Here is a 26,648-nt window from a genome sequence, read left to right as displayed (position 1 = left end):
AAATAATTAAGTTAACTCATTTACTAATAGGTCTTACAATTGAAATGGACCAAAATGGATTGAAATGCTGTATTGATGTTGCTCAACACAAGTGTACATTTGGGATTTTCCCTTTCTGTTGTTGATGCTTTTACAGAAACCAAATGAACCAAAACATCATTTTACCTCTGTTGCCTTTGTGAGAATTGGCTACAATGTTTTGGTGATTGCCTTTGTACATGTTATTCTTTTCTACCGAGAGCCATGTAAGTTCTAACTCAAATGATTCCTATTGTTTTCCAATGGGAATGGATTGATTATTCAAATATTTTATGAGAAATGATATGTCCACAACATTTTCACAATTTTTTACAACAAATCATAAGTGGTAGGTTGTCACTAGTTGTTATTGTTGGGATAAAAAAGTAATCTTAGTATTAGGTTTAAATTTGAACTAATAACAACTAACCACTTATAATTTGTTGTAAAAATATTGTGTACATAGCGCCTCTCATATTTTATTTGCTTCTTTTATGCTTGTTTGGTGATAGAGAAATAAAGTTCAAAGTAACAATCAACGGCAAATTTTTTTTTTGACACAAACTAAAAGTATAAGAACTAAAGTCTTCTAGACCCTTTGCGGGCATAGAAGTGGATTTGAAGTTTCAAACCAATTTCTAGGGTGTCTTTAGAATTGAGAGTCAAGCTATGAACAAAAAAGAATGCAAGTACTTGAAAAAGTAGTTCTAGCATTCTAGGACCACATATTTATAAACTATTTTACAATTTTTTCTTTACAACTTTTAGGGGGCAAATTATAAATGATTGCCTATCAATGGCCCATAATCTTACATTCACGCCAGTAGTTTTTTTTTTGCGCTAAAAATAGGGGTGATTTTAAACAATGTGGACCATCTCGAAGAGTAATGCTATAAGTACAAACTATTTTACAATATTTTTACAAAATATTGACGTGGTTAACTTTTTATTGGTTTTCATCTAATCCCACTATTAATATCATTTTTTTATTTACCAATAATCACTCACCACATCAACTATTTGTAAAATAATTTGTATCTCTAGCATTATTTTCGAAATGATAGTATAAAGTTCAACAAACCATTTAACGACACTTTCCTCGGTGAAGCAAACATTTCCATATAAGCCCCGAAAAAAAGCAAGCGAATGAGCACATAGTGAAGTGTGGATGTCATAACAGCGCCCCAAGCTTGGCACTGGTCAGCTAAGTCAAAACACGCTATAAACAGAGTATCTCCGACTCCGACTGCACCAGTCTCCGCAACTATCTCTCTCTCTCTTCGGTCGTTGAACTCGACCATGGCTTGAGGAGCCCCAATCGCAAAAGCCCCAAACCCCTTCGCACGAAATGGAAACCCTCCCTTATCCAATCGGCGCCACAAAATTCCACGCGCTTCCGAGTCACAGAACTCGCCCCCGAGTCGACTCGTTTTCCAAGCCTATTTTCAATCAAACCCTCCATTCTCCCATATTTTGCTTCAAATCCCTTTCTCCTCCTCTCAATTTCCAGAATCGTCGATTCTCTCAACTCCGTTGCGTCGCTAAAGCTAACGATCACCACGACCACGACCATGAGCATGAGCATGACCACCATCATAATAATAATCATCATCATCACCACCACCATCACTGCGATGAGGAAACGGAGCTGAGTGGGGCACAGAGAGCGCTGATTGGGTTCGCGAAAGCGATCAGATGGACCGATTTGGCGAATTTCCTGAGGGAGCACTTGCAATTGTGCTGCTGTTCCGCGGCGCTTTTTCTAGCTGCTGCTGCTTGCCCTTACGTCGCGCCGAAGCCGGCTGTCAAGGCTCTGCAAAATGCTCTCATGCTCGTTGCTTTCCCTCTCGTCGGGGTAATTTTTATATGAACAATGTTTGTTTGGAGCTATATTTTTGGCAATTTTTTTAAGACTCTTTATCTATACTCTATTTAAACAAGTTATATGACAGCACTAACAAAGTCAGGTGACTAAAACTACACATAGATGGTCTCTTCAACCGCCACATAGTGGCTTGGTATTATATATCAATTGAACTTGAATTTCCAGTGTTCTGTGACTGTGTGAATAGAAATTTCATTATTGATTTTTAGTTTGCTTACGTGGTATTGTTGAAATATTGGTTAAATGATTAAGTTCACTAGCTTAGGCTTTTGGGGCGACTTATAGTTTATCAATTGTTAACCATATTAACAGCTAGAGGCGATTGCGTTTTGGGCTTCATGATTTTGGTGGTAGGTTGTTGCTATTTGCTTCCGAGTCAAGGCATTTTAAACTTGGGTTTTGGATTGCATGAACGTTAATTTAGTGTTTTGTATTCATTTTGATTTGGTGGTGTGGAATTTAAGAGGTGAAAAATGAAGCAGGAAATTTGGGCTTGGTTTTCTTGAAGGGAATGTAGTGTACCCATAATAGTGTTTGGGGAACTCATGGTTGTGGGTTATGGAAGAGTATTAGGATGGGGTTGGATAAATTTTTGGAGTACATTCGGTATGATGTTTGAAATGGTAGCCAAATTCAATTCTGGCATGACAGGTGGTGCGGCGATCATTCTCTGAAAGAGACTTTTCCAGCTTTGTATGAGTGCTCAATAGATAAAGAAACATCGGTGGGTTCCATGTTTGTGTGTCAAACTATGGGGGGTAGGAGGTGTTGGGATGTGAGATTTTTTAGAGATTTTAATGGTTGGGAGTTAGATTTAGTAACTGCTTTTCTCAATGCTCTTGAATCTAATACTCCTATAAGGGAAGGAAACGACAAAATATGTTGGAGATTGAAGAGAAGTGGAGGTTTTGATGTGCGCTCATATTATTATGCATTAAGAGGTGCACGCATTCTGTCATATCCTTGGAAGATTATTTGGAGTGTTAAGGCACTTGTCGAGTCTCTTTTTTTTGGTTGGACTGTGGCTTGGGAGAAGATTTTAGCACATGAGCATCTCATTAAGTGCGATTATACACTAGTAGAGTGGTGTTGTATATGTAGGTGTAAGGGGAGACGGTTGATCATCTGTTGTTACACTATTCTGTTGCATCTGAATTGTGGAGTTGTGCATTCTGATCTTTTGGGAGTCAATGGTTGTTACTGGAAATGCTCATTGGTTTGGTAAGCATTCATTGGAAATTTGGAATTTATTCCCAGTGTGTATAATGTGGACAATTGTTGGGAACAAAATCATCATACGTTTGAGGACACAGAAACTACATGAATACTTTTGGTAGCTCTGTTTTGTGGTTCTCTATTTGATTGGTCTAGAGCATGGGGATTCACTAGCGCTAGTTCCATCCCTAAATTTATAGTCATTCTCCATTTGTACTTAATTCTATTATTTTGTATTCTTTAGGTTACTTTATGTCCTTTCTACATGGGGTAGTCTTTTTTCAATAAAACAAATCTTACTTGTATATATATGAAGTATCCATTTAAGATTTTAGTCTAAATTTTATACTGGCCGTCAACCTAACACAACTCTCCTCCCCTTTCCATACTTAGGAATAAAATATATGACATTAAGTATAGACAAATGTGGAGTTAAAAAAAAAAAAACACTTAGGCTAGCTGCTGTTTCTCCTTTGGATATGAGAAGTGTGTGTTAACTTGCCTGCTCATGCTGCTCAATGTGAACCGTGTGGTAGTGTATACTTTCTGTTTTCTTTTATCATCATGAGGACTCTAGTTTTGATGGTAATTGGTTGTACATACATATGCCTTTTGTTTTAATTTTATTGTTTTAGGCTTTTCTAGTGGTTGTCATCACAGGATTATCTTGTTCTTCCTCTTTTCCTGAGGATTATCTTTATACTGCAGTAATTGATTAAACTACGTGCCGTTTGTGTTCAGGTCTCTGCATCACTTGATGCCCTTACTGATATTTTTGGTGGAAAAGTAAATATCCATGTATTAATGGCACTTGCAGCCTTTGCATCAGTATTTATGGGGAACCCCTTAGAAGGAGGATTACTTCTTGCCATGTTTAATTTGGCCCATATCGGTAAAAATTTCAAACTATCATATTCAGTAACAACTTTGTGTGTGTGTGTGTGTATTGAATATTTAAGTTTTATCAATTAAAGTGTATGGTGATTGCAGCTGAAGAGTATTTTACCAGCCGCTCAATGGTTGATGTTAAAGAATTGAAGGAAAACTATCCAGATTTTGCTCTTGTGCTGGATATTACTAATGATAACCTTCCTAATACTTCTGATTTGGCATACCAAAGGGTTCCTGTGCACGATGTAGAAGTGGGCTCATATCTATTTGTTGGAGCGGGTGAGGTATGTGTCAGCAGCTTGATTTCCCTTTGGTCTTGTAGTATAATCTCTATACATTAAAATTCCAGTAGAGATGGGTAGATCATGATGATAGTTCTGTATTTGGTACCAACTCCTTTAGAAAATGTAAAAAGTTGAGGGGCATGCTTTAGCCAGATTCATCACAAAACATGATGATTAGTGGGTCCCAGTCCCCATTTAAGGACTTTGTGTACCTTAATAAGAAACATTGAAATACTTTGTTAAGTATTTCCCAATTCTGTATTTTCTGTTTTGGGCCACTAAGTGAGCGTCCAAGCAACTCCAAAGGTAGCACAATCGGATGGGGACCATACCTCATGATGCAGGTATCACCAGCTATTATCTCCCCTTCCTCTCTCCCATGGGGCTAGAACTTGGGGGGGGGGGGGGGGGGGGGTGAAATTTAAAAAGTATGCATCCAAGCTTCATGTACTTTAGCATACACTGCATATGTGTAAGATGGATAAATATAAAAAGAATAAACATTTTATTTCTTGTCATGTATAAGTATGTCTTTTATGTGGTATTTATGTATTTTACTTTTTTTCATGGCAAAGTGATACCTTAGATTATGGAAGCATTGTAATGGGGGATGGTATTGTGATTAGTCTGTGCCTGTAGATTGTGAAGTTTTCCAAGGCAATGCCACAATTACTATCGAGCATTTAACAGGGGAAATCAAACCTTTGGAGATAGAAGTTGGAGACAGAATTCCTGGGGGTGCAAGAAATTTAGATGGTAGAATGATTGTGAAGGTACGTTCATGAGACTATTTATTTCTAATTTTTTATCATGAATGATTAGGTAGAATGACATTGGTTTTTTTATTCTATCTTTAAAATTTTTCTTACCTTTTATTTTAATTTTGCTTTTGCAATTTTTTATTTTATTTAATTTTTTTATGTCCTCCAGTGCATAAAGGATCAGAAATTTCAATTTGCCAGCCAAAATATATAAATAACATTTGAAAGTTACTTTAAAATTTTTCTCTTTACACATCACATTCCAGATTGTTATCATGGCTTATTTACAATTTTCTAATTTCTTTTATCTTTTTTTTTCCCAATGAATATATAGCAATATCAAGCCCAAATTTTCATTTTTCTTACATGACTCTTTAAACTTTTGCTTTTAAAATTTACTCTATGGATAATTTATTATTTTCGTTGGATTGGATGCTTGAGTATTTGCTTCTAGAGGGATATTTATGACATGTTGGATTCAATTGCTAGAGGTTAGGCTAATGATCTCTAGCTTAAATAGCACCTCCTCCCCTTGTAAGAGCAAGGTGAAGGGTGAGGTCCTCAATTGAAGACCTACCAGGTGCTTATGTAATTGCCAATTAAAAAATATATATTTACTAGAGGTTATGGTGCTACTACTGGCTGGCTGTTTATGATGCTACTTTCTAAGATGGCAGTATTTATGGTAGATTCATGTAAGTTTTGACTTTGTTGCAGGCAACAAAGACATGGAAAGAGTCAACACTCAGCAGGATTGTGCAATTAACTGAAGAAGCCCAATTGAATAAACCAAAGCTTCAAAGATGGCTGGATGAATTTGGTGAGCACTACAGCAAGGTGGTTGTAGTGTTGTCTGTTGCAATTGCTGTCATTGGGCCCTTTTTATTCAAGTGGCCATTCATTAGTACGTCAGGTAATTTGGAGAAAGTTCTCGTAGTTATAGGAATGCTCAAATTAATTGATTATTTCTTACCACTAGTGTTAAACTGTGTTATAATGATGATGTTGTTAGTTTTATTGGATGCTCACTTCATTTTCCTCAAAAGTGCTCAATGCTACAATACGTCCCGATTCTGTTGAATGTAGTCATTCTTCATGTTTCATATTCTCAAGTTGTAATGACAAGGCTTTTTTGAATTGTTGAGATCATTAATGGTTTTTTTGTCTGTTTTGTGTGTGTGTTTCTGATTCATGGCCCATTGGGTTACATGACATTAAATTAACCTTTACCTATCTATCAAAAAACGTGTGTTGTGGGGGGGGGGAGGAAGAGAGAACTTCAAAAATCATTAGCCTTTTTTAAAAAAATTTCCAAATTCCTATCATATTGTTTCCTTTTCGTTTGCATCCAGATCCAGTAATTTTTCCCCCTTTTGGTAGGCAAGTCATTCCTACTTTGTTTTTATCAACTGAGATAACTTGAGTTTTTTAATTTCCCAGTTACTACAAATTTGCTCCTCAGTATCTCAGAGGAAAATCAATGATACTATATATTGCAGTAACTGGTTTCCCAAGCAACCTAAAAATAAATTTCCTGATTCAATAGATACAACCTTACTAGTGTATAATGTTTCAAGATAAAATAATTCATGAGACAGATAAAGAATCCCCCCCCCCCCTCTTTGAGAACTACTACAGATTGTATTTTGCTGAAACAACAGGAGCATTATATCTTAACAAAGCTGTCAAGGTATTCAAGCAATAGAACAAGATTAAAATGTTATAAGAGTAGTGATTGAATAATTTGTTTCTTAGTTTTATTTTATTTTATTTATTCTTATATCCTCTTGCCATTTCAGTGTTCTATCTTTCTTCGAATTTGATGCTTTCTCTCTCTCTTGTTTATGATCATATTCAGTGAATTTTTTTTTCACCATGTCTGGATTTCCATTTTGGAGGAATGCTCATCTTCTAGTTGTTTAATGTCTGGTTAATTATGTAGCTTGCAGAGGATCTGTTTACAGAGCACTGGGGCTCATGGTTGCAGCATCACCATGTGCATTGGCTGTAGCTCCATTGGCGTATGCTACTGCAATCAGTTCCTGTGCAAGGAAGGTATCAATCAACTGAATTCCTTAATTAAATGCTGAATTGGTTTGGTCTTAGTTAGATATTATAAACAGTTTTGTGTACCACTCCACTGCATATGACTTGAATAATATTAGAGGTACACTTTTCTGAAAATATGATACTGATGCCTACTATTGTTTTGTTTTCCTGCTTTTGTCCGACTACTGTTATTCTATTTCTTATTGAATAGCTCTTATGATGCTGAATTGTAGGTCAGTTTTGGCAAAAATTCTATGTGTGGGAGGCCACCCTTGTAACAGTTTTGATACATTACTATATTTCTTTTCAGGGAATACTGCTGAAAGGTGGGCATGTACTAGATGCCCTAGCTTCTTGCCATACTATTGCATTTGACAAGACTGGGACATTGACAACTGGGGGGCTTGTTTTCAAAGCCATTGAACCAATTTATGGACATTTTGTTGGAAACAATAGATCAAATTTTGCTTCCTGTTGCATTCCCAACTGTGAGAAAGAAGCTCTTGCTGTCGCTGCTGCTATGGAAAAGGGTACTACTCACCCTATTGGAAGGTAGTTTTGTTAAACTGAAATGCCTTCCTGGGTTTAAATGGTTGATTAGATTAATTCTTGTAGTTGAGACTTATTTAGGTAGTAGTGTTTACTCGACTCCAGGTAATAAACTGGACACCTTGACCAACTTCTTGTTGCTGCAGCTGACATTACCTGTTTGCAGTAGGGTCTACCATTTCTTTGTTGAACATGACCAGATTAAATCTGTAATTTAGTTGAATGGATAAATTAGCTTGGTTTTAAATGTATCTATGTCACTGATAGCACAAAGAAGCATTATAAGCTGTTTTTTTTGGATAGGTGAATAAGAGATTTTATTAGAAGGGAATAGTACAACTCCAGTACTCAAAAATTGTAGCTCTAGTATGTATGCGTTACAGCCATCCAATCAAACAACCATCTTAATACAATCATCTTAAGCTCTGTTCTCATATGTTCCAATCCTTCAAAAGCCTGATTGTTCTGTTCATGCCAAGTGGCCCACATAAGGCACAAAAAAACAGCTTCCAACAGTTGCCACCCCTAAGTTTGCCAAACACGTCCATCCAGCCAACATGTCCACCACACTCCAGGGCATAACCTATTGCACCACGTTATAAGCTGTAAAATGGAGAAAGAGAAAATAAATAAATAAAAATCTCTTGGATTCCTATACATGACATTAATTAATGGAAATTATGGCTAAGAATTCATATGGATGAGGCCATAGACTTGAGGTAACTCATTTTTGTTAATTATGGGGCCCAAACAGTGAGCATAAAAAATTATCTAAATGCAATATAAATGGGGATATCACTCCCCCCCCCCCCCCCCCCACCCCCCAAAACAACAAAAATAGAAAGAAAGAAAGAAATGAGATGCTTTTATTTGCCCTTATATATCTATGTGTTTGGAAGCATTCCTAGGATGTAACTGATAAACATAGTATTCTTTGTGTAAGAATCAGTGATTCTCTGTTGTGAATACCGTATAATTCCCATATTTCCATTGAAATTTGGTATTTATGATCGATTTTTGTTAGGTTGATTGTTGTAATGCTTCAAGATCCATTGCTTTGAATTTGATCCCGTAATTGAAAACGCTACTAGCCTGATTTCCATAATTCTTAGAGACCCTCTTATTTATTTATATTTTTATCTTAAAAATTTCATAATTTAGTTGATTAAATTCAGCTTTATTAATTTCTGTATGCACACATATTCTTGTGTGGAACAATGAAGTAATATTAGTTATCAGTAATCATAATATCTTGATCTTGCATTAAGTCTCACTAATTTAGTCCTAATTTACTTTGTTTCTTGCTCAAAAAAGGGGTGGGGGGAGAACAAGTCTACTATCAAATGTGTTGGACATGTTGCAAATGTTAATATTATCTTGTTAAAGTACTTGTTACTTTTCTTTGTTTCAGAGCTGTTGTAGACCACAGTGTAGGGAAAGATCTTCCTTCTGTTTCTGTTGAACGTTTTGAGTATTTTCCTGGTAGAGGTCTTGTTGCAACTCTCAATAGCATTGAGGTAATGTTCTTTATTAACATATATCTTAGCGTTTATTCACCTTAGCAGCCTTTGATGATGAAACACTAAGCTTGGATGCTTCAAAAAGATGACCTTATTGTTCAAATCTCTACATTTCTGTTACTATCCAAGTTAATTTATTTACTCTCTTTTTCTTCTTTCTATTTTTTGAAAATTACGTATTTTATTAGTCTTAGTGGTTTATGTTATATGTACCGGTACCATAGCTGTTTTCTTTGTATGTTTGTATATCATCAGGGTATGATGCAAATCTTTACTTTTATATTAGATATGGCACTGTTAATATTGTATTTGCTCTTTGATATTTAAAACACAATTATGCCTTTTTCATTCTTGTGCGTGTTTCTTCTTTTTCTTGTAATTTTGTGATTACTTATCAAAAATAGAAAACATAAATGTGTATGAGACTGTTATGCTGTGGATTTGATAAAAATTATGTTCCTTACCTTTCTTTCACGAAACATGGCCAGTTCTGTGTCATGGTAAACTTTCTTCTTTTATTCACATTTTATAGTATGCATGTTGATTGGCTTTTTTAACGACTTATTGAGTCATTGACACTATTGGACATGCATCTGATATGGTGATGATAATATGCATGCATCTTTATTGTTCCACCCACCTTCATTTAACCGTGTTTTGGTCAGTGACATTACATTGAATTTTCTCTTGTTATAGTCAGGAACTGGAGGGGTTAAACTATTGAATGCGTCACTTGGTTCTGTAGACTTCATCACTTCGTTTTGTAAATCAGAAGATGAATCAAAAAAGATCAAGGATGCTGTAAATGCATCTTCATATGGAAGTGAATTTGTTCATGCTGCTCTTTCTGTGAATGAAAAGGTGACGTTTCTTCTACATGGCTTTCTTCTTCTTTTTTGTTGTGGGGGGTTGATATTTTCTAAAATTTAGCTTCTTTTTTGGCAATATCTCAAATTTACACTCAAAAGTCAAAACTCCCAATTGAACAACCAATTCCATCTTCCTTAATTCTTAAATTTACTTTTATTTTTATTTTTTGGAAATATCTCATTTTTAAACTCATAAATCTCCCAATTGAAAAATCAATTTCATCTTCCTTAATTCTTCACTTTAGGGGGGAAACCTATTTAAATAATACAAAACCAGGAAGAAGAGAAGGAAAAACATGTTCCATGCTCACCATTGCATAAATATGCAACCCATTCCACCTTCAGAATTGACAAAAGAAAGATCACCCAAAATATGCAGTTTGTGTTTTATAATTGTTAGCATTGATCATCTAGATTTCAAGCATCACTGAAATTTTGTTATGGTTAGTATAGGTAATATTTTTCTGTTGCTAAATGTTGTGGTCATGCCAGTTCAAAAAAGGATAGTATCTATCTATATCAGCCCAAGATCAGGCTAACATATGCCTCCACCCCCCCGCCCCCCTTTCTTTTTTTCTCTTCCCCCTCCCTCTTCTCTCCTTTTTTTAGTTTTTTGATGGTGTGATGGTTAACATATGGTCATGTGCTGAAGTAGCATGTTAGAGCGGTGGAACTTTTTGGGCACACACTTCAGATGTAACCGAAAAATATTTGAAAGCATGCTCAATTTCGAATGTGAGGTTATCTGGGAGTTTTGGCCTTAGCTTGTGCATAGGATTAGCAACTTTGTGAGGGTCTCTCAAAGACGTTCCCTTCTTTGCTTGTGTATAGGAAAGGCTCTTGTGGCTTATTACAAAATTAGGATAAGAAAACCTATATATGTACTTTGATGATCACAAGCTAAAAGATGTGGAGTTTGTTTGCATTTCCATCATAACTTTACTCTGATATTTTTATATCACGTTATATTGTACCTTTTCTCTAGGTGGTGCAAAATACACTACACTGAATTGCATTCACCACCAACTCCATGCAGGTTACACTGATTCACCTAGAGGATAGACCTCGATCTGGGGTTCCAGATGTCATAGCCGAGTTACGAGATCAAGCAAAGCTACGTGTAATGATGTTAACTGGTGATCATAAGTCAAGTGCATGGAGAGTGGCAAATGCTGTGGGGATTCAAGAGGTTTATTGCAGCTTGAAGCCTGAGGATAAACTGAGTCATGTGAAAGATGCGTCAAGGGATATGGGTGAGTTTTCCTATCAGCAATCTGGAAATCTTCATGTCTTACATTAAATAGAATATTATGTCTGCATACATGTCTTTATATAATGGGTGTGTAAATTTCCTCTTTTCTGTATTGACAATGGTTCTAATTGCTTCGTCTGTTCTCCATCTTGTTAAGTGTGCATGGGTGTGTGTGTGTGTGTATTTGGATAAATCTTTTTTTTGGTCATATACACTGGATGTTGAGAGTAACTTCCATAAATTGAAGGTTTCTCTTCCTCATCATTATCATCTTCATTGTTTTATCTTGGTACTCTTGGAAGAGAGGAAAGGCTTTGCAGATCTAATTTTTCCATTCCAGCCTTTTTAGCTTCATAGCATGTATTTTTCTTGACACTAACAACCTCATCTGAATAATCTACTAATTCTTACCTCCCCCAAGTTTTTTTTTTTTTGGTTGAAGTGAGCTCTTCAAGTATTGATTATATGCAGCTATTTTATATCTCTATTTGTCTATTTTGTGTGTGACGCACATGCATGTAATAATCATAATACAGCAATAGTTTTCCATGTTTATAAATTTTTGGGTAAAAATATATGTACAGAGGCACAGATATATATCCACACATGATGTTTTCTTTTGTTGCTTTAAACATTGAGAAGGGAAATAACGACTATCACTGCATGATGTCTCTTATTTGAATGGACTTTTTGAGATGATGGAAGTTCAAGAATTCGTAGACATTTCTTTTGAGAGAGGGGTTCATTATTATTTTCCCTGGCCTTCTTGCTATTTGAATCTATTTTACACACATGGTTTTTATGTTTTACTCATTCTGGTTACGTAAAGTCTTACCACTTCTTTAAGGTTGTGCAACTTACAATGTTTTGGGATTTTAGGGGGAGGCCTAATCATGGTCGGTGAAGGTATTAATGATGCACCAGCACTTGCTGCTGCCACTGTGGGTATTGTGCTTGCTCGACGTGCTAGTGCAACTGCTATAGCTGTGGCAGATGTGCTGTTGCTACGGGACAATATTTCTTGTGTACCTTTCTGTATTGCCAAGGCCCGCCAAACAACTTCACTGGTACTTGCTACTGTCAGTCTCTTCATTATCTGGTGGTTTCTGTTCTTACTCTTATTGATTTTAATTATATGTACCCGCAGGTTAAACAAAGTGTGGCCCTTGCTTTATCTTGTATATTTCTGGCATCTCTTCCCTCCGTTCTGGGATTCCTTCCCCTATGGTTAACGGTATGAATCAATTTGATGATTCAATATCTTTTCTTTTCATTATTCAAGTTTTTCAGAATCTATCATGCAGGAACATGGAAAATATCTTGAATGGACATTATTGGTAGGGGATGGCAAAATATATCCACTCCACCATGCTGCCCCGTCCAGTTCCGTATTGCCCCATTGGGTTTGCTTGAGGCTGAAGATGGGACGAGGTGGAAATGGATTTTGCCCACCCAACCCTGAATTTGTGTCTTATACATATCTTGTTCCCTACTCTCAAAACACACCTCTCTCGATACTCTCTCTGGTGTCCCTCCTCTTTATTCTCATTAACATTGGTGCCACCTCAACCAACCCTGCTTTCATCACACGTGGATTTTCCTGGCCTCAAAAAGGGGATGGGGCGGGGGCACCCAACATCTAGCCCCGTCCTTTCCTGTCCCATTGCCATCCCTAATTATTGGTTCTGTTCTACATGGAAGCACATGGAGTTTTCTGTTTATTTTTTGAACAAATTAATCTCAGATAGAGATAATGAAATTACATTTAAGAGAATTGTCCTTGTACACAAGGATCACTAATCTGTAATATCAGTAGATCCTGGCATAGATGAAATCTGCACACCATGTTGATGTCTTCCTAAATTTGAAAACGAGTTTGATGGCATGGGCTCTTGGTGAAATCATCAAGAGAGGATGAGATCACTTGCAATACTGTGAGATTGATCTCTATTCCCAAACAATACACAGCTAACTAGGACACAAGCACATTAATAACTTGCCTATAATAACACCACTAAACATGTGTTTATAATTAATTGTGCAGTTTGCTTTTTTCCTATTTCAAATTTTGACTTCTCTAATCAAAAGCTTATTTGTCTTATTATTGCTCTACTATCTGTGAACATGCAGGTTCTTTTACATGAGGGAGGTACTCTTCTTGTCTGCCTTAATTCGATACGTGCTCTAAATGATCCCACATGGTCCTGGAGACAGGATTTGCTGCTCTTGATTAATGAATTTAAGTCTAGTCTACTGTTCTTGAGTAGACGTAACACCAGCTCCATTCAGGCTGCTGCTACTCAGTAATTCATCTTTAAAAAACAAAAACCAAAAAAAAAAAGAAAAAAATCTTAACCTTATTTCCCTTTAATTCTTTTTCCTAAGTTGGTCTATATATAGAAAGCTAGCATTTGCTGATTCTCAAATGTGTATAATGAGAAGATGGTTAAATTACCAGATATACTTCAGGGAATCTAATTTTTAAAAAAGATAAAGATAAATAAACCTCGGTTCTGTTGAATAATTTTTCTCTATTTTTATTCAAGATTCAGTTTTGGGTTTTTTTTTTTTTTTTTTGTCCGTAAAACTATTTTTTTCTAAAACAGCCGTGGTTTTAATTCCAGAATGTGCTAGTCAATTTCTGTTTGGCAAAAACTTATTCTAGTCTTTTTAGCTGTGCTTTTTTTTTTTTTTTGAAGCCCTTTTTAGCTGTGCTTGTTATCAGTGTAATCGGTATAATGGAGTAATGGACTGCAAATAAGATGCAACTGCAAAAAATGTGAACAAAAAAGAAAGTCCACTTAAAGTGGCAAAAATATTATGTAACTAGGAAATCAGAACAATAGTTGATAGAACCATTATATAGTTCAACAACAATGAACAATGAAATATGCATGTCATTTTCTAACTGCTAACTGTCCGTGTTTTTTACGGTTCCAAAGGACCCTCACGTATAATCGTCCTGTCAAATACAAATTTTCCCTCATCCCGCTGATCATTCATTGAATGCCAATCAATCATAGATAGAGTTTTTATTGTTACTTTTTTTTCATAGTGGTTATAAATATTACCTAAATATCCTACCCCTATTAGTGAACGAGGAGATACTTTTAGATTAATATTGGTTGTGAAGTATAACTTAGATGATCATACTGTTCCTAACATTGCTTCCGAGAAATAAGAGTTAGCAAAGAATGGAGTTATGAGACAAGTTAGAAAAGAATGAAGCTATGCAGCAGCAGGATTGTGTTTTTTGATGGTCCTGCATATCATTTTGTTCATGTATTGTGACTCAGCTGCATATTACTATGACTCAGTGGGTTTGTATTATGAGAGGCTTATGTCTCAACTCTTCAAATTTTACTTAATGCAATGTTATCCCATTCCAAAAAAAAAGAGAAATTATACCGTGCCTAACTAGAAGGGAAATATGAAATATCCTGCTCACTGTTTTCAACGTTGAATTTAGTTGCAGATATCATACATATGCACAAATTCCGAGATTCGAGAATCGGACAAATTGAGCGTGTGGACCATAGTAGAGCCTACAACTGTGAGGTAAACACCAAGCTTCATAAATATCAGACAAAGAAACTTTTACCGACGCCCTTATTATATATATAGCCATCCAAAGGAAAATTGGGGTAATTTCTCATTACAAAGATAGGACTAGGACTAGGAGGGCGTTATCCATTTAAGCATCACATTCACCGACTCAATTCAACAGCCCTGACCACGAACGATTGACTAAAAAAATCATTGTACTCCCTGATGAAAGTTACACACCGACAAGCGTGATATGATCAACCGTTTCCAGCCATTAACTTGCCTTTGTACACATGACATGAGCAGCAACTGACAATTGATAGTTTTTGTTTTTATCCTTTACCCAAAGTATATATCAAGCCTTGTCAAAATAAATAAAAAAAAAGTATGATAAATCATTGTTGACAAAAATTCACTCATGTCTACTCTATTCCACTGTCCTGCATTCCAGTTCTTTTTCCTTCATTCCATTTATATATTAAACACTTATATTTTTCAGATTCAAGTTTTAAACTTAACAAAATATTTATATAAAAAAAAAAAAGGACACCATAGGAAAAAAAAAATAAACAAGAAAATGATCGAAGAAAAGTCCCAAAACGAAAAATTTTGCTAATTCGACAAAAATATCGAATTTCTTTTCCATTTTTTTTTTCCTCCTTTGTTCCTTTGCGGCAGCATGTCTTTTTTGTTTCCTAAACCAGCTCTCTGAACAAGGCCCAGAAGCCCAAACAGAAATTAAAAAAAAAAAAAAAAAGTTCATACTCTGCTCCATCAAAGTCCCTTCTAAAAATCCTCTTCGCTTGGTTTCATTCATCCTCAACCTCTCCCTCACACTCCCTCACTCTCTCTCTCTCTGTACATTTGCTTATTCGCTAACTACCATAATAAAATAAAATAAAAAACCCAAAGACCCAGTTTTTTTTTTTTTCATCCCCTTCACAACTAATCGAGCCTACCAACTCCGATTCTCTTCACAGCCACGTCCCTAAACCCATCTTCACCTCTCATACCCATACCCATACCCATATTCATACCCATACCCATACCCATACAAATCCCAGACCCAGCTCCAGTTTGCTCCTTTAACCCGGTCATATAACTCCTCACTTCCTTCTTTATCATCTCCTGCATCACCTCCATTAACTCAGCACTCAACGGCACCAACCCAATACTCCGATCCTCTTCCCCATTCCCCTCCTTCTCCTTCTCCGGCATCAAATTTAAAGTATTCGCCACTTGTGAAACCGCGTTCGATACCTCGCATGATTCCACGCCCGGTAAAGACAGCGACAACGATGTCGGAGGGTCATTCGTTGCCGTCGTCGACGATGTCGTTTCGATCGGAGGCACGACACTCCCAGTTCTCGCCACGGGTCTGTACACGTGAGAGGAAGACACGACCGGCACGCTCGAATCGCTGACGTCCGATCCGGATGGGCTGCTCGGGTTCATGTAAATGGGCACGGGTGCATCCGAACCCGCACTCATGGACCGCTTCAACGGCTGTAACTGTTGCTGGTCGAAATTACCATCGTACCCTCCATCGGAGAAGCACTTTCGCTTGAGCGTCGAGTTCCAGTGGTTCTTTATCGCGTTGTCGGTCCGACCCGAGAGGAGTCGGGCTATTGTGGCCCACTTGTTTCCGAACCGGGCATGGGCTCGGATTATGGTTTCATCCTCTTCCGGAGTAAAGGCCCGGTGTTCAACTTGCGGAGAAAGCTGGTTACACCACCTGAGCCGGCAAGATTTTCCGGAGCGACCCGGAATCGCTTTGCTTATCAAGGACCAGTTTCGTGGGCCGTGTTTTTGAACCAGCCTTTGAAGAGCCTCATCTTCTTCAGCGCTCCATGGGCCTTTGATCCGATCCATTTCCATTTTATTCATAGCCATCAATGGATCATATAAAAAAAAAAAAAAAAAGATTTTGTGAAACTGAAAGTGGTTTTGCTAGAGAGAGAGAGAGAGAGAGTTTGGGTATTGTTTTTGTTGGGATTGTGTTTGAGTGAAATATATGAAAGACAAGAGTGGGGTTGAGGAGAGCTTAGATATATAAGGGAAAGGAGAAGAGTGACCGGTTGAGCAGGTAAAGAGTGAGGAGTGTAAATGGGAGATAATGGAACATTGTGCACCGCTTCTACCAAGGAAGCGGTTGGTTTTTGGAATACAGCTGGCTAATGTACACGCGTCAATTTTAATTGCACTGATTTACATAACTCACTACTCTCTCTTAAATTTTTCTGAAACTCTCCCTCTGCTTTTCTGTTTTTTTATCTTTCTTTTTTTTTTTTTTCAAATTGGACGCTCCCTTGAAGGAGCGTTTCGTGCACTCAATTGTTTTTTTTTTTTTTTTTAAAGAGGGCTTTTTTTTTTTTTTTTTTTTTTTTTTTTGTGGAACCAAATAATAGCACAATCAAGTTCCGATAATGACCGTTGTCAGTTGGAGCGTGCCTTTACCTATATCCTTGATAGTTCATCAATTAAAAGGCATTTACTGTATTAGAATTTCAAATTTTAAGTAGCTCATTGTATTATCTCGGAACAAACATGGTCATTGTTAAGGTTTTAAGATTCTATGTTCTTACAACGTTGTGGATTTTATTCAGATTTTTTTACTGTAGTGAGATTTAGGTGGGAATTTGATCCAAATCTTACAATTTTATAAAATCCCAATTTCATAGCAATACTAAAGAGTATAAATTAACATTTATTTATTGCTTATTTTGGGCCTTCAAATAGAGCCCAAATGCCCCAAACTAATTATAAAAGAACATAATGTTAAAAATATTATTTGATGAATCTTACTATCAATTGAGCTAATTGAAACTTACTTTGATAAGCTTAACTTTTCTTTTTTCTTTTTTTAAGCTTACTTTAGATCGTATCTTGGAATAATTTAGTATTAGTGCTTGTTTAGGAGCTTTTGTTTGGGTCATGAAAATAATGGATTTCTTGAATTTTAATAGTACTTAGAAGTATATGGATTACTGTAAAAAAAAAAGTACATGGATTAAAATTGAATTTTTTTTTTACAATCGATTAGCTCTTTTTAGAAGTCACACAACATTCATTTTAGATTCCAATTAACAAATATTGAAGTATATTGATTAAAATTGTATATTTTTTTTTTTGATAATCAAATAAACTCAATTTATTTTATTTTATAAACTCAATAATAAAAAATAAAATGAGTTTATTTATTACAATGATCAACTTTTTTTTTGTAGGAGTTGAACAACATTCAAGTTAAACAAGTATTTGTTATTTACTTTTGCAATTTTTAATTTAGTAAAACTCATTTAATTCTTCATAGGAAGTGCAATTAAACACATATTAACCTATTCCTTCATTAAGTAGTGTTTACTTTGTTACTTTCCAATCAAACACATATTAACATATTCCTTCACTAAGAAGTATTTACTTTTGTTACTTTCCAAACTAATATATATATATATATATATATATTTTAGGGACAACTTTCCAATGTAATCTAATAGATCTATTCGATACCTCTTAACAACTACAACCAAGCAACTACTAATATCTTCCTTTGAAGATTATCTAAAATATCTTCCTTCAAAAAGAAATGGGTTTCCACTGCTACGAAGAAACTTCCAAACTACACGCGCCATTTTAGGGCGTAGGTTAATATTTTTTTAGAGATGATATGATCATAAATTATAGGTGGTTAGTTGTTATTAGTTCAAATTTGAACCTAACACTAAGATTATTTTTTTGTCCCAACAATAACAACTAGTAATAATCTATCACTTAAAATTTATTATAAAAATATTGTGAATATATATATATATATATATTTTTTTTTTTTCTAGATATAATTTCTATATATGAGTTGCTCTGTTTTTGGGAAGTTGTATTGTACTATCAAGCATATAGAGACAAGCTACGCACTGAGAACCAGAATTATCACGATGTGGGAATATAATTTAAAAAATAAAAAATAAATAAAATAATATTAATAACGAGATAACGACGATAACGGTTGGGTAAGGTTTTTGATTTCGAGACTGAGTTTGACTGAGGAAGCCAGGCTGTAGAGCATTTCCGTGTGCGTGGGACTTTTTTTTTTTTTTTTTTCTTTTCTTCGAATATTAAATTCTCTTTCTTAGTTTCTTTACATATCTTTATTTAAAAAATTTAAGGAAAAAAAAAAAAAAACGGCCGCACGGAAAAAAGGCTGAGCTGGCACAAAACGATAAAAGTGGTCGCCGAATCGGAAGGCGAATTATTATTACTTTCTTTGTCAGTCCAGCCTGTAAACTCTGCCACTACTACTATCACCACCACCTTCTTTAACGGCCACACTTCTCTTTCTCATTTTTTTTTTTTTTACCGACACCAGCCGGTGACACGTTGCTTTTCCTGACAACCAAAAACTGCCTGACCGGTACACTGAACCTGTACGGAACCGGTTGTACACACGTTTCAGTGCCCTGGATGCAGAGGTTAAGGTAAAGGACTTTCTTCCCAGCTTCCTCGTCCTCAAATAAACTAATCATTATAATTAAGCTTTAGCTTAGCTTAGCTTAGGATTAGTATAAAATAAGGAAAAGAAAAACAGTTTTATTTTTTAGTTGAGTTTTAAGGGAGTTTTAATATTAAAAGTAAATTTAGTATTTAAAAAGTGGGGGACGAGTCATTATAATGGAGGGATTAGGGTGGTCTTGTAATAAAAATGATGAAGAGATCCTGTATCGATTTCTGTTACTCATACGTCATACCTACCATCTAATACAAGTTATTTTGTATGGTATGGGTGTGGGGGTCGTAGGATTTTTAATTTTTTAGTACCATATCTAAAAATAAATCATATACTTTTATTTATGGCTATGATTTATTTTTTGATTGACCTTTTAGGGTCGGTGACTACCAATAATGTTGGAGTTTTATAACAATATAAAACTTGATCCAAAGTTAACTTTACTCTTCTTCTTCTTCTTTTCTTTTTCTTTTTTTTTTCTTTCTTAAGGCTTACAGCTTCTTCGATCAAAATGATGTTGTATTTAGTGTAATGGGGCATACAAGTCCGACTCATAAGATTTTCTTCTCAAATAAAAACCTCTTTTCAATAGTAATTATTTTTATTTGTTGAATATATGCATTTTTTATCTCATAATATATTAACCCTATAATTATATTCAATACATAAGATATCTTCTGTTGTTGAATTGTTTTTATGTATGTGTAATATAGGGGTTACCTCAGATAGATAATGTCAAAGCAAAACTCCACTTGTCTTTATCTTTCAATAATAATTATTTTTATTTATTGAGTATATGCATTTTTTTTATCTTATAATATATTAACCCTACAATTATATTCAATACATAAAATATCTTCTGCTCTTAAATTGTTTTTATGCATGTGTAATATAGGGGTTACCTCAGATAGATAATGTCAAAGCAAAACTCCACTTGTCTTTATCTTTGAATAAGAGCTAGTAGATTTACATTGACCAATTCACGTTAGAGGATTACCATTATGAAACTTTTTTTTTTTTTTGAGAAACTACCATTATGAAACTTAAAATATATATACATCAATTTTGGTCAACATGCAACATGAATGGATACATGTAACCAACCAACAATTAAAATAATGTTAATCTTCTATGCTATCGTGATCTACATTGTATGCCTAGCTAATGAGAAAATGCAAGTTTAATTTCATAAGCAAGTAATTTAATACCATTAAATCTTTCTTCTTTGATATTACTCTAGAAATAAACGAATCTTAATAATACATCACAACATAGCCTTACCCAAGCTTCTGTAAAAGCCAAATTCCCGTACTAAACAACATAACTTTTTCGTATTTTTTTTCAGAGGGCTACAAACTGTACATTTATTAAAGATCTCAAGGCACAAGCACAACACTAAATTCTACATGGGAATCGTAATACATGCATGCTTCCAACGGAAAATTTATATTCTTATTAATGGTCCTTTAGTATGAGCCTAAAATGAAAGGATTTTGCTGGCTGGGCCAAAAGCAACCTTTAGTTGGCCTAAAGTCTATAAAATAAATGTAAAAGGTTTAAGAGATAACCTCATTTCCTTCAATTCCCAATTGTTATTTTGCTAAACCTATAACTTGGAGCCTTAAAATTACTCATTTGAAATGTATGCCGACTGCCGAGTTAAGAACTGTTGCTGTTGTTGTACTAGTTCCGCAACTATGTAGCAAATTTTTTTTTTTTAATTAATGGTGAAAATATGAATCAAAATCAACTTTGTTTGATGACTCTTTACCCTTTCACTTTATAGTACTTGTCCAAGGAATAATGTTTTCGAACATCTGTTGTTAATATATACAGAGATTACATATAAAAATAGAAGGAAAAACTCGTTCAAATAAATGCACTTTAGTTGGTTTCAAAGATATTTTGTTATAAGGGTCTGCCTTTGTTACAAGTACATATGAAAACTTGATAACATTTAACTTTGAAAGCAATGCATACATTTTTTTTTTTTTTTAAGAGAGTTGCAACTTGCGGTATTCGCTTCTGATAATAGTTTTTCATCATCAGAACAGACATCGATTAGTTTTAGCGTAGGTGGGGATTAAACTTTAGATCTCTTATTCAACCATTAAAGACTTTACCAGTTGAATTAATCGGAACCTACAAAAGCAACGCATATATAAGATAAGGTTGTCATTCACGTTTTGATTTATCAATTTATGAGTTATGACCAATCATTTATACATTTACTTGCTATTATTTTTTCTTTTCTCCATAATAATTATTAAACTTTTTTTTTTTTTTTGGGCTTTCATGTGAATGATTTGAGTGTTAACAAGTTATAACTTTGAAGTTGGAGATTATGATTTATTTATATATTTATAATTTTCTACTTAGATAAATAATGTAGAGATGTCAATTTTCATTTTCCATTTTCAATTTGATTATAACAATTGGATTCCTAAAATATTCTCAAAGGCCATAAGAGAGATTTCAGGCAATGACGAATATATTTACTCTATCAATAACCGAGCCAGATGATGTATCATAAGTGATTTGGATTTACCGACTTATAAGATCCCATCCATAAACAAAAAGAGGAAAATAGTGTTACAATTACAAAGCAAAAGGGTGATTGCCTTCATATGGGAGAATCACACTTTCAGCTTTGTAACCGTTACGTGGGGACAGCTGTGCACCTGTACCACTTCTTTTCTTCCTGGGGCAGCCTGTTTTTTAGTTTTTACTTTCAAAGTTCAAACAGGCCAGAATGTGCAAAGTAGACTTTATCACGTGCTCAAGTCTCGCGCAGGGAGACACACGTGCGACTTGCAACCTCTGGAGCAGCATGAGCAATCTCGAATTTACACAATAACCCTCAATAGTCAGCCTTTCTCAGAGGAAATCCAAGAGCATTAAAGTAATTCGTGGTTGGTGAAAATTATAATAATAATATTATTATTATCTTATATTATATGGTTGGTGAATTAAAATCTGGCTCACGTTTTTTTTTTTTTTTGAGAAAAAAATCTGGCTCACGTGATAGTGAACAATCGAGGAGGTTTCCTCACATTTATAATTCAATAGAGTATTGACCAATATTACTTTTTCTTTTTTTTTTTAAGACCAAAAAAAAAAAAAAAAAAAAAAAGATATTACTTTTTTTTGATGAATGAATTGACCGATATTACAGTACAACGTACAAACTGTTAGATTATGTTAACTCTTCACACGGTCGGTCCATTACTTTTTAACAAATTGGACTAAACATTGAAGGATATGATTCCTCAAAATATATATATATATATAAACATTGAAGGATATAACCATCCATGCACTATTAATAGCATGGGTCTTTTGTTTCAATAATTGTTTCCTACATCTGCCACTTGTATTATATTTATGATTTCTTTTTCATAAATATGTGGGCATAAAACAATTTGAGACCCACATGTAAGGATGGAATTAAACTTTTTCTTCTTTGGAAATCAAAGCATGAACAAAAAAAATTAAATGTGGAAACATTTCACGTGTGGAGAGTATGTTTTAAATGTGCAAACATTTCATGTGTGGAGAGTATTTGTTGTGTCATTTTTCTATTTTGATGTTTATATCACTTAATTGTATGATAGTTTGGTGAAGGCTTCATTATAATTCTCTTAGTCTAGGGGTAAAATAATATTGATAGTTGAATCTTCATCTTTAATTAATTTATTTTTTTAACCTGATAATATCTTCTTTTTTACTTCTTAGGGGGAGAAACTTATGAAAAAGAGCGGTTTCATTGGGTTGCAATTCTCACAATAATATTATGGATTGACAAAGAAAATAAAGGAAAATTTTAACAACAAATATGTTTAAAAAAATCACAGTAGACATTCTTTAAAAGTAAATTTCCACTCCACATCTCATAGCCTACTCTTACAAATCCATAGGATCAACATAGCCTAGATTGGTCTCTTAAATCCACAGGATAAAAAATAGTCTTCCAAGTCTATATGACTTATATTGTTCTCCTAAATACATAATATTAATAGAATTTTGTTAATGTGTATCTTAAGGGCACACAATAATTTTTATTTTTGGAAAAAAAAATTTCAAGAATTGAAAAAGTATAAATAGCTTTTTTAACTCCAGAGAAAATGATTATAAAAATAAATAACTTAATATGTGTCCTTAGGGTACATATTAACATTAGTCTCCTAAAATCCATAAAACCGACACCTTATGTGGTTATGGTCAAGTCCACTAGAACCAACATCTTGAGTAGTTATCATTCACTTGAATGAACATCTTAATTGAGAGGTTACGGTTTAAGTGTTTTTAATCCATACCGACACCTTAAATAGTTATTGTTCCCGATGAGCCAATGCCTCATGGGTTCGAACTCACAACATGCATTTGTTTTGAAATGAGGTGATGATTATTTTGGTCAAAAATGTGGCCAATGTTCGCTTACTTTGCAGGTTCCACCAACTAGAGACATTTGACATGACATTTTGTAGCCATAAACATTCACATGTTCAATATATTAGTACTAATCTGGTAAAGTGGTAAATTTCACGTTGGTATGGATCAAAAAAAAAAAAAAAAATTTCACGTTGGTAAGAAATTCCATCATTTCTGTCCACAAAAAGAAAAGAAAAGGAAATTCCATAATTGACCTAGAATTAAAATTCATTTCACATTTGAACATAATTATAAAATACTTTTACCTTCTAGTCGATACCATATAAAAGAATACATAAGTAATTATAGATTATTATAAGAATACAATAAATACGAACATACTATTGTAATATAACAGTGAGTCTTATTAAAGGAAATCACAATAAGACCCATTATTGTAAGAAGAATAAATACATATTTATTAGTATACTCTAAGAAAATTTTATAATTTTCATATTTTCCAATTTCAGATTATTTCAAGAATACAATTCTACCTTTTCAGTAAAAAAAAATACAATAAATACGAACCCACTCTTCTAATATAATAGTGAATCTCCAAAAAAAAAAAAATTAATAATGAGTCCTACTAAATAAAATCACAACAAGACCCATTATTATAAGAGGAATAAATACATATTCATTAGTATACTTTAAAAAAAATTCTAAGATTAATTCCAAATTACACCCCTAAAATTTGGGGGTGATTGGATTTTAGTTTTACACCCTAAAATTTCAAATTTTGGATTTTACTCTTTGAATTTTAGTGATGTTTGAATTTTACACCCTAACATTTCAAAACTTGGATTTTACCCCATATATTTTAAAAGTGTTTGCATTTTGTTCTCTAAAATTTTGGGATGTTTAGATTTTATACTTTAAAGTTTTAGAATTTGGAATTAAAAATCCAAACAACCCTAAACTTCAAGAGTAAAATCTAAGTTCTAAAACGTTAAGGTGTAAAATCTAAAAACCTCAAATTTTAAGGAATAAAATCTAAATCCTGAAATTTTAGAATGTAAAATTTAGGAGATATTTGGTAGAATAGTTTGAAAATTGTTGTTTGGATTTTTTAAAATATGTGTGGGTGAAAAAGTATGTAAAAAAGTATGTAAAAAAGTATATAATATTGTTTAAAATATGAAAATGTAAGTTTAAACTCACTCACCAAACAGACCAATCATCTTAAACTTTAAAGGTATAATTTTCAATTTACCCAAAATTCAGTTATTTTCATATTTTTCACTTTTAGCAGTGAAATGTTTTTTTTATGGTGTAGTTGAAAAAGAAATGGCGTAAAAACCATGAGGGAAGCTCAACCGTCCAAATTGAGGTCCAGAATTTAATACAGGTCCAATCCAACTTTCTCTCTCCTAAATTATTCACTTAAGACATTTTGCACGTGGAAAACGAGTACCAAAGGCGGGCCTAGAGGGCGGGCACCGTGGTTTCAAAACGGACAAGGACGACGGTTGTTCAGACCACATTGATTCAAAAAAAATAAAACTAAACGCTAACAGCTGCCACGTAGGTACCGGTAATAGAATAGACTGTTCAACCTCAGACAGCTAGTCCCCATGTCCGTTTTCTCGGTTTTCCGCCACGCCACCAGGCTGTTGAACATGGACCCACAACTCTACCTTTTACGTGGAATTTCAAACGTCCCTGCTTAACCTCCACAAAATTTTTATTACTACTATTTTTCTTGTGGGCAATATTGTATCTTAATTATTATGCTAAATTGAAAACTACACATCGAAAGTTGTTTGAATTTTTCATCCTGAATTTATGAACTTGTTTGGTTTCAGAAAGTGATGTAAATTTGAATATAAATAAAAGCACTTATGAGATATTTGATAGTATTTAATCAGTTGTTTTGAATACATAATTTGAGTATAGAATACTTTATTCCAGCTTTGGTTATTATTATTTTTTTTTTTAAATAACTTTTATCACTTACAATCACATCACTCAAACAAAATAACTTTGTATTTCACAATATTTACAAACATGTCACTATATTTGTATTTATAAAAAAACAAAAATGTTGAAAAGTTATTTTCATTTTTTTTATTTAAATCTAACTTTTAAGATACTGAAAATGAAAACTAAGTATAAATGCTAAAACCAAACCAGTTTTTTAGTGGTGGGTCCCACAGAAATTGAAAATAAACGGAGAATATTACAATTTTTTTTGGCTAACCAAACATCCTCTAAAGTTTCATAATTTTAATTTTACACATCTGAAGTTCTATTCCGTTTGCATCAACAAGCCCTCCCTCTATTTTTTTTTATGTGGCATTATTTTATTAAATGAACTAAACAAACGTAACAAACTTATGCGACACTTAATAAAAAACATAAATGGAAAGACAGTTAAAGCAAATGAAAAGAACTTTAGTACGTAAAATTCAAATTATGAGATTTTAGAGTTTAAAATTCAAGCACTCCAAATTTTACGGATATACTTTGCAATTTATTCAAATTATTATTACAAAAGGTGTCTTAAACACATTGATTTTGTAAATTTTTTAAAAAACATTATGAAAAAAGTTTCAAAAAATTGTCTATCTAATTTACAAAAGAAATTATATCTTAATTTCAGGGGGGTTCTTTCAAAGGAGTCTGTTGCTGTCTCCTTTTGAACCGTCAAAGAGATAAGGGTTAAGGAAAGCCACGTCATGGGTCATGCCAGCTATAACGCATTACTCTTTTCTGTCTTTGTTGGTTTTGTTTATTATAATTTGGATTTTTATATATGGAGTTAGAATAAAGAAATATTTGTTTTGAGTTTCCCGAAAAAGACAGCATCTCTTTTAGGTTAGCTTGGGGATTTTCTAAGTGGATGATGGTAGGATGATACCTTCACACATCCCATGA

At 34.0% G+C, this 26,648-nt stretch overlaps 2 protein-coding genes across 2 annotated transcripts; one reads left to right on the top strand and one right to left on the bottom strand.

Moving 5' to 3' along the window:
• The first annotated feature begins 1,135 nt into the window (after positions 1–1,135).
• LOC126732832 (probable cadmium/zinc-transporting ATPase HMA1, chloroplastic) lies at positions 1,136–13,817 on the top strand. Its single transcript, XM_050435865.1, has 13 exons — positions 1,136–1,873; positions 3,860–4,010; positions 4,109–4,293; positions 4,920–5,066; positions 5,772–5,967; positions 6,997–7,109; positions 7,414–7,655; positions 9,064–9,169; positions 9,869–10,033; positions 11,078–11,294; positions 12,173–12,360; positions 12,441–12,527; positions 13,424–13,817. Exons 1-13 carry the CDS (start codon positions 1,367–1,369, stop codon positions 13,598–13,600), a joined length of 2,481 nt encoding a protein of 826 aa, XP_050291822.1. The 5' UTR covers positions 1,136–1,366; the 3' UTR covers positions 13,601–13,817.
• Positions 13,818–15,417: 1,600 nt separating this feature from the next.
• Positions 15,418–16,873, bottom strand: LOC126732833 (transcription factor MYB44). Its single transcript, XM_050435866.1, has one exon. It carries the CDS (start codon positions 16,730–16,732, stop codon positions 15,785–15,787), a length of 948 nt encoding a protein of 315 aa, XP_050291823.1. The 5' UTR covers positions 16,733–16,873; the 3' UTR covers positions 15,418–15,784.
• Positions 16,874–26,648: the final 9,775 nt, after the last annotated feature.

Source organism: Quercus robur, chromosome 6, assembly GCF_932294415.1.
Source record: "Quercus robur chromosome 6, dhQueRobu3.1, whole genome shotgun sequence".
NCBI lineage: Eukaryota > Viridiplantae > Streptophyta > Magnoliopsida > Fagales > Fagaceae > Quercus > Quercus robur.
This window is presented reverse-complemented; position numbering and strand designations above follow the sequence as displayed.